This window comes from Colius striatus, chromosome 1, assembly GCF_028858725.1.
Source record: "Colius striatus isolate bColStr4 chromosome 1, bColStr4.1.hap1, whole genome shotgun sequence".
Classification (NCBI taxonomy): Eukaryota; Metazoa; Chordata; class Aves; order Coliiformes; family Coliidae; genus Colius; species Colius striatus.
This window is the reverse complement of record NC_084759.1, coordinates 147656964-147666465: the sequence shown is the minus strand read 5'-3', so window position 1 is coordinate 147666465 and position 9502 is coordinate 147656964. Positions and strand designations below refer to the sequence as shown.

The window sequence follows — 9502 nt, the reverse complement described above, 5'->3', positions numbered from 1 at the left end:
GGTGCACCTTCATGTGGACTCCATCATTCAGCCAGGCATTCACTATGAAAATGTCTCTTAAAGAAGAATGTTGATGAAAAAAGCAGGCGGTAACTTCATGCAACTGGCAAGACTCTTCCTTTCCTGATTCACGTACACCCAATTGATAGGGAGAGTGTACACTATGGTACAACAGAATCTAAATTCTGACTGGAAACTCTTGAGATACACATAAAACTTCCAATGATTGTTGTCAATATGAGATCTTTGATGTCCACTAATAGATAAAAGCTTTGATCCTGATCTTGGATATACCAGCTTTAGTCTAAAGTAATTCCTCTGATTAACGTCATGGAGAGTAGAATATGCTCTACAGTTGCTGTTTTTCTTCAATAGTCAATGACCATTCATCATTAACTTAAAAAAAAAAAGAATAAAAATAGGCCAGTATAGTATTTAAAACCCTCCTCTTCATGTGTTTGTATGGTGTCTTACAGGAAAGCTATGTACAGAGAGGAGTTCCTGTGCTGCAAAGTATTACTAGCTAATGAAGATCTGTTCACGTGAAAGATATATCTAGCTGTTCACACATGCTGTAATGCATAACCATTGTTATACATGTAATTATTGTAACTGAGCCAGTCATCTGCACACTGATATTCTTGGTTAGACTGAATATAGGGATGATAAACTGTTTCTTTTCCCAAGAAATAAGATGGAGTAAGTCTCTGTAAAACAACAGCACTGAACTGGTAGGTCAGCTTCCTTCGAATTTTAATGATTTCACCTGTTCTTCCATAATTCCTCAGTGCTCTGGCCATTTTCTGATATGTCATGATCTTGCGGTTTCCCTTTCTTTCTCCCCACATCTCTGCAAGTTTCTCTTTGTTTTTGGAGACAAACTGGAAGACGCCATTGGACTTATCCACCCATTGGATGCAGTTTGCCATAGCTGGGTCATAGAGAGACTCATGGAGGTACTCAAACAGTCGAAGTTTTTTTCTACCTATTAAGAAATAAAGTACAAAAAGTCAGAACAGAACTCATTTGTTTAAAAGATAAGCAATTGTCTTGTTCCTGGAAAGGATCTTACAGGTCTAAGTAAACCTAGTATCTTGTCACAAATTAAAAGATTGGTATAAGCTACTCAATGTAAGACTAGCAAAAGCAAACGAGATGATAGTTCTGAACCATGAACAGATCTGTGGCAACAGAAAGGGATTTCGTCATTAGATTCAAGAGCAGGTCATTTGGGGTTTATGACAAATGTTTGGTGACTTCACTGTATGGTAGGTCTCAGAAGCCACTTTGACCTGTCTTCAGACACCTTGTATGCTAATGCATGGTCAAGGAACACACTGAAGGAAATTACATCCTCAGACAGGGCAGAAAAGTGTTTCTGGAGAGGCAATATGAATCCTCTTGAAGAACTGCTTTACCTGCTTAATTAAAAACTATTTTGTTGTTCAGGTGAGGGAGCCCTGGCACAGGCTGCCCAGAGAGGCTGTGGAGTCTCCTTCCTTGGAAGTCTTCAAGACCCATCTGGACATGTTCCTATGTGACCTGATCTAGGTGAACCTGCTTCTGCAGGGGGGTTGGACTAGATGATCTCTAAAAGTCCCTTCCAATCCCTGCCATTCTATGATTCTATGATTTTTGAGATAACCCAGTTTTGCTTTATTTGTTACAGGAATGTTATGGTGATGCAAAGTAAGATGTAAGAAAGGTAAGAAAGGGTGAATGGGTAATCAGGAAGAGTAAGTTAGTTTTGAACCATAAACCTCATCTAGTCAATAAGGAGATAGACTTTCTGTTACTCTGTAGTTTCATAAAAATGTGCAGAAGTATCAACTAACATTTCCATGCAGAATAATTCACATGCAACCTCAGTAGTGCAATATTTGTCAGTTAACTAAGTGCTTCTCCTCACAGGCTCAGCTCTTAAAGTCAATTTTACTAGTTTCACTTAGATCTTGTGGATTGCACTCTCTGGAGTACTTCTAGTTCCCTTCACAAAGCCAAGGGTGACCAAGAAGCGGCTGCAAGGAGGAAGAATTCAAGATTATGAGACAAAGAGGAAGATTTTGCAGAAAGGAGACTGTGCAGAAGAACGGCTTCCACTTTAACCAAAGTGGAAACAGCAGCTGCACCTAAAGTTCACGAAGTCTTGCCTTGTGTGGCTATTTTAAACTAGGAACAGGGGAAAAGTCACAGTTGCTAAGGAACACTGAGGTCAAGCCAAGACATCTGTTAGGGATGACAGTAATTCTGCATCTGGTGGTAAGGAAAGAGGAGAGAAGTGACAGACTAGGAAGAAGAAGAGTCTGAAATCAGAGGTACTTTCCAAAAAGTTAATTAAGTTTCATTATCTAAATAAAAATTGACCCATGACTAGAAGTACACATTCTACCAGAAATACATCTATTATGGCCAAGATAAGAAGCTTAAAAGCAAACTGGTGAAGGACACTGCCTGGTCACAGGGAACGCTTCTAGTAGGTGCCTTCTTCAGGTATCCTCCGACCCAAATTATCCTCAAAACCTGTGAATCTAGATCTAGAATAAATGAGAATAAGGGAAAATCCATAGACTACTTCAAACTGAGCCTCTGCTGGAAAACAATAATGTAGCTATGTCTGCAGCAGCATCTGATTTTATGCTGTCTGTCTTCTTAGTTCAACTATCATTTCTGCCAAAGCTTTTATTTCTAGACACATCGTCTCTATCTGGTATCTTGGTTTGAGAGGGCTTATTTGCTCTGATGAGTTATATCTTTAGAGCCCAGCCTAATTCTCTCTGGGTGTGTCTAATTCAGATGTGTTTCTGAAGCACCTCTCTTGATTGTTTCCTCACAATTAGCTCAGTTCAGATCAAGGAATGGTCTTAGTGTGCAAGAACTGGACTCCTTTCAGAAGATACCTAACTCAAAGATGCTTTCCAGAAGCATATCTAGGTCACTGTAGCTTTCAGAACTTGCAGCCACTGTAAATATTGGCCTAAATAATCCCTTGTGAAACACTTTAAACACAGACTTTGCGCCATTGGTACTGATTGTTTCAACTACTAAGCTATTCCTAAAAGGACACACTATTTGCTAGTGTACAGAAAACCTCTAATGTCTGAATAGAAAGCCAAGAGGGCTACATTTATTTAGGTGTAGTGGAAATAATCTCCCAGGAATGTCACCATGGACACAAAGGAACCCATAAGAACACACAAAAATCCCTGTAAGAGCAGTCAGTCATTCTGAAAATGTGTGTAGCATGTCCTTCTGGAAAAGAAGATTGATAATAATATAAAAGAAATAGGAAATGATGTTTAACAGAGCAGTAACAACTGAAGGTGAATTCAGATAGAGACATATAAAATTTCCCAGTGCAACACTTGAGAACATACAGAGATGCAACATTTCTGGATTGAAAGCAGAGGCATTGAAAGCATTTGCAGAGGTGGATTTCCAGTACTAGAAGCACAGAACTTAGAAGGAGAAGTTACTCTTGCCAGCATCCCAAGGAATTTGTAGTAATAGTAGTCGTAGTAGTAGTAGTAGTAGCAGAAGTTATTAAGAAACAGAAACCACAGTGTTCAGCATCAGTGGGAAGAGATGATACCAAAAACTGACACCGTGTGGTTAAAGTTCAGAGAAGGGGATTTCAGAAAAGCAGCAAAACCAGGAAGCTACTCAAAAAGACCCCATGGTCAAAAGTAGGTTCAACAGGTCAGAGTGGAAGCTAGAAAGGTCCAGAGCTTCCACTCTGATCTGTTGTACCTACTTTTGACCATGGAGTCCCAAACAAAACACCAAAGAATGGATGCAATAAATAAATGAAGTACTGGAATGACCAATGTCATCTGACTTATTCTTTGCAAAATAGATATCCATTGAAGACAACAAAAAGGAGTGCAGAAAGAGCTATAAAAATGCACAGTGGAAGTGAAAAAAGCTAAGAAGTAATTTGAAAAGTAAATAAAGAATATCATGAAATTAGGTGCAGAAAAGTAAATGAAGAACATCATAAAATCAGGTGCATAAATATTCATGCATGTGAAAAACCTTCAGGAGCGTCACTCCTGTTGGACCACGTGAAATAAAATAACTTATGCAAGTGGATGAAAATGTTATTGATAGCTAGATTTACTTCTCTGCATCAGACTTACTCCCAGATGATTTGGAGTGAAATATATCTCTGGTTTCTTTTCCATATACTAGACAAGAGGACTGCATATGATAATAACAGATTTATCTTACCTCATGAGATTTAGCAGACAGGAATTAAACACTAGCAGTTATATGCTAGCTACTATTAGATGCTAACTTATTTTTTCCTTTCAAAAGTTAAAAAAAAGAGAAAGAGAAACATGATTTGACAAGAGATTTTTTGATTTTTTAAGTAACATAATGTACATTTCAAGACACACTTTTTGTACACACCTTTCCCTGCTTTTGGCTGGCCAGCAGCAGCAGGCATCACTTGGTTTTCTGGAGTATTCTGTAGCGTGTGGTAGACAGTCTCATCTGCATAAAAATCTGCTGCACTGCTCTTCAAGAATTAAGACAATGAAGAGTTACTAACTGAATACATTTGCTGAGGAAAAATAAATTTGTAGTAACAAATTGCCTGAAGCCTTCAAAACACAACCTTTCATCACCTCAGACATGGAAGACTTCTCAGCCATAAAGGCATGCAGTATACTGTACTAGTAAGAGCAGCACTGATTTATGTCCAGCAGCATGGACTGCTCACCAGGAGAAAACCTGAGAGGGGAAAATAGAGTAATTGCCTCATTCTGGACCTTCAACCTTTCTGCTGGAAGTGAAGGAGGAACAGTAGACTATGTTTCCAGAGCTAGTAAAAGACAGGGGTCACCTGGACAGTGGCCCATACAGACTCTGTAGTACCTGTGTGATGTTGTCACTAATCTGCCAATTGAAAATGGGCTTTTTGTGAAATCTATTTACCTGAAATTATCTCCTCTGTAATATTCTCCATCACTCTTGCAGGGTACACTCCCAGAGTTTTTGAGAATGAATATGGATTCTACAGGCTGAAGTTGAGCTCAGAGTGCAGATAATGCTGCTCTTTCCAGCACTTTTAAAGCAAACTGCTGCTGAAAAAAATCAAAGGCAAGGTACTTTCTCACAGCATCAGAAGCTGTGTGGTGATTGGAAGGTGTTGTTCTCTACCTATTCCAAGGTAATACAGAGAAGCTCTGTTCCATATTATGTTAGTAAGTTTGTTTGTTAGCTGTTATGTTACGTGATGAGCCACAGAAGAGCACCAGAGGCAAACAGCTGAGATGACTCCCAAAAAGAGACTATTAAACGTGTTTTGTAAATATTTCCCAAGGCATTTTCACCCAAATTATGACTGTCCAGACGAATTTCTGTTAGAGTTAGCATAATGATTTGTATTAGAAATCACAAATGAGCAGCCAGTTTTCCATTTATGTCTGAGACTGTTATTAGGAATCTGTTTACTTACAATCATATTTCTCCAGCTATACCCTTGGTCCTCTGTAGATGGTGCTGCAGAGCAGCTGGGACTTGCTCGGACGTGGTGGTGATGGTTGATAAAAGTCACGCAATTTTTATAACCTGATAATTAGGAGGATGGAGCAAGAATTAGGTGAGTAAAAGAGAGAAGAAAAAAAAAAATCCCATCGACAAACAATCTAATATGTCTGTCAAAAGGCATTTATCCTATGACTGCCTTCTAGATAATAAAGTCTCCAGAGGCAAGATGCTTCATATCAGCAAGTTATCCAACATAATCTATACTTTTACTGCTAATCATACCTTTGGACTGGTTTTGTTTACCTTCACTATGAAAAGCAGTATTTGTTAAGATAAAATGTCAGATATTTCATAGCATCATTAAATAGTTTGATTACTAGAAAAAGAAGAGACAGATAGATCACCAGACATAATGAAGAGGACATTTATAGATTATTTTAATACATGTATTAGAAAGAAAAGGGAAATGTCACACAGTTCTGCAGGCTGTTAGAACAGTGCAAGTCAGGTAACCATGAATGAAGTGAACGAGCCTCGGAATACCTGCAGTGCCTAAAGGAATGACACCGAAGGAACCCAAAACATTAGGATGTTTAATAGAAGCAGGGGAGAACACTGATTTGAGGGACTTGGAATAAATTATGCACTGCAGGTGGTCAGAAGAAAATTTTGGAGGTTACAGGTGGTTACAATTTGGTTGCAAGTGGAAATGTAGGTGCAGGTGTGGGACATACTAGATCCCGAGTTTCAAGTGTTTAATACCTCTCTTCATTGTCTCTAATAACAGATACAGGTAGGAACATTATGAGTAACTATATATAATAGATTGTTCAGCATGTGTAAATTACCAGTGTAGTAGAGCCAAAAATTTATTAACAACAGCTGAAGATATGGCTCAATTGGTCCTATTTGTACTTCAGTATAATAGATAATATGTAACTGTCTTGTCTGAAATGCAGTCTACATGAAATATGTTTGATATTTTATTCTGGACTTAGAGGGTTTATTATGTAGCCTTCTGTTTTTCTCTCCTTCCATTTCTATTTACAATGTAAAAAAGCAAAGCCAGATTTTAAATTTTATAGTGATTTGTCAAAACCTGTCTGAACTGGAACAATTAACAGCTTGTCTGTATTTTAAGTTTTGTAAAATATAAAACTCTTGAAGCCAAGAAAAACACTTTTTGGTTAATTATCCAGACTTGAACTACCATTTTTTGAATACAAATAATAAAAATTTATGTTCTAATGAAAAAAAAGTAATTGAAGAAAGTAACCTGTTGGATTCTTGGTCTTTCACATCCCCTCCTCCCCCCTCTTTTTTTAATTTGCACTGGAATTCATTGTTATATGAGTTTATTCACAACATAAAGGTTGGCCTTTTTCAATTAAAACATAAAGACTGGCAAATGGATGTTGCAATATGCTCATATATCTGGTTATAAGACATCTAAGCTCAACGAACCTATGCTAGTACCAAGGGGAAGGTGGAAGAGGACTGTCCATCAGCTTCCCTGTGCTGTGACATGGAAGATACACACTACAATGGGAAGTACTAATGGAGGAGCAAAACCCCTCCACACATTCTTCCACCTTCCCATCCTCCCAACGTACCCTTCTGCTGTCCACCTATTCACCTCTGTGCAATTACTTTCCCACTTCTGTGCTTCAAGATGTACTTTCCTGTAAAACTGTAAAGCTGTAAATGAAATGGAATAACAGTCTTTTTTACCTGATGAATAGTGCATTTCTCTGTCAGAGTGCTGCTGTAGAACTTCTAGTGCATCTTCGAAAGCTTGACCCAGTATGTCTTGGTCAGGAAAACTCTGCAAGAATATTTTTCCATCAGGAGCCAGAAAAGACCAAGCTGGTTCTTTCAACATTAGCAATTGGAAAATCCCAACTAAATATAGTGATTATATAGGATATACATCATCCTGGAATATGTGTTTTGCAGGCATTGAGGTATTACCATAATCATTTACTGTTATGAGAAAGTTCTCACTCCTTTGACAAGTCTCTCTGAGGTCAGTGGGACAACTCACACGGGTAACATTACTCACTCGTGAAAATGTTTCAAGGTTCATTTCCTGAATTTGCAGCAGAAGTTTACATAAAGGGTGTCACCACTACTGGAGTGGTTTATAGTATGTAATACAGGGGATGAAGGCAACGGTATCATTCAGTAACATTGACATGACAAAAAATATCACATACAAGTTAAGCAGTGATTATGCACAGAGAATGCTATACTATGTCAATATAGGAAACTGAGAGTGGATTTTCATAAAACTTTTGATTATAATTTTAGAGCACTTTGTTGTAAAAAAACCTCCCCAAATCTGAGTCCAAGAGTATCCTGTAGCATGTTTGAAGCACTCAGTAATGAAAGACAGTAAAGGCATTGTAGACTTACCATTATTTAGGTATAAAAACTTGAATCCTGTTTAAAATAAACAATATTTTAAAATTGTATGTTTCAAAATAAACCATATTTTAAAAATTGTACATTTCAAAACAATAATTATCTCAGCATAAACAAAATTAACTAAAAGAAATAACTCTGAAGTGTTTCCAGTGACAAAATAAAATACATGTAATAACACAGAATGGTATTTTAATGAAATTACACATTGCAACTTTGGTTTTTTTAAAATTCATACTACTTTTCTTCAGGAAAGTTTCCAGTTTCTTTAATGCTGGAACTTTTAAATTATTACCCACTTCATTGTAAATACATTATTTAAAGATATTAGTAGGTGAAAAATGTGTTACTGCTGACATTCAATCTTGGCACAACTACTAATTTCCCAAACAAAATACCAACCTGAGTTAAACACAAGTGCTTAAATCCTTTTGATTTGCAGGTACAACTGAAACAAGCTTAGGGTTTTTAATAATGTAAATTAGCATATAAACTCTCAGACTGACTGTGAGTTATAGAAGCAAATTTGATTGATTAACAGTGCAAATAGACACATTTTCAGCCGTGTTAACATGGATTATACTTTACATGCAATATTACTCAGAAACAATTCTTTATTTATATTTGTTACAGAATACAGTACTCAGAACTTGTTGCCTTACAGGTTTTTTTTTCTTGTTCTCATTTATATTATTACTTCACAGTTGTAAATATAGCAATCAATAAATTGATATTTTACTCATTAAATATTTGATTATAATCTCTTGAAAATACTGGATATTTTGACAGTGATTTCAACAGCTGTGGGACTGGTCTGTGTGTGATATTTTAAAATGCAAAGAAGAGACAAGATGTATAAATATAAATGAGGAAGAATTTTATCCAATCATGAATATTCTAACCTGGTAATTATGTCACAGGTGAGTATGTTACATACTATTGCCAAAATCTGTCGTATCTTTTAAAAATCTTGTTGGCCAAGCATATACAGTAGAGTCCTGGTGACTCAGTAAATTGACCTCTCTGAAGTTGATGTGATTTTTCTCTCTGACTTCAATGCAGCAAGTATTTCAATAAACTGATTTAATTTTAGTCTAAAAGTAGAATAGCCTCTATTAATCCTTTAGCTGCAATGGTGGCTACAGATTCTTGAGGTACAGAGCTGTAGAAATTAAAGACACAAATCTCCTTTGTAAAGATCCTTGCTTAGTATTTCCCTAATTTTAAGTAACTGACTTTCCTTAAATTGCTTTTGTCTAACTCAGACTCCAAGCTGATAGTTGATAACTTTGACTGAACGTCTGCAGTCACATTCGACGCCATTCAAAGCCTAAAATGCACAAGTATCAGGAAGGTACTGTTGAATGGTCATACAAATTACATAGCTGAATTCATACCAAAAAAGAAAAAGTCACACTTAAAGTAAATTTTAAAATAAAATCTGGACACTTACCTAGAATTTAAGCTCCACACACGAGAATCTATGTGGTTTCCTAAATAGATGAAAGACTCAGCTCCTACAGCAATGGGCTGGCAAAGGGGCTGCATTAAATAGCTGATTTTAGGGAAGTGTTTTGGCTAGGGA

At 36.9% G+C, this 9502-nt stretch overlaps 1 protein-coding gene across 1 annotated transcript; it reads right to left on the bottom strand.

The window, feature by feature from the left end:
* Positions 1 to 563: 563 nt before the first annotated feature.
* On the bottom strand, positions 564 to 7375 carry SPIC (Spi-C transcription factor). Its single transcript, XM_010205997.2, has 4 exons — positions 7225 to 7375; positions 5462 to 5574; positions 4411 to 4519; positions 564 to 985 (listed from the first exon to the last, which is right to left on the bottom strand). The coding sequence occupies exons 1-4, from the start codon at positions 7373 to 7375 to the stop codon at positions 564 to 566; spliced, it is 795 nt and encodes a 264-aa protein (XP_010204299.2).
* Positions 7376 to 9502: the final 2127 nt, after the last annotated feature.

Coding starts and splice junctions, on each gene's coding strand:
- SPIC (XM_010205997.2), bottom strand. CDS start 7,375: ATGTTGAAAGAACCAGCTTGGTCTTTTCTGGCTCCTGATGGAAAAATA. Junction 5,575..7,224: donor AGAAATGCACTATTCATCAG/GTAAAAAAGACT, acceptor CCTAATTATCAG/GTTATAAAAATTGCGTGACT. Junction 986..4,410: donor CCAGCCAAAAGCAGGGAAAG/GTGTGTACAAAA, acceptor ATTTCTTAATAG/GTAGAAAAAAACTTCGACTG.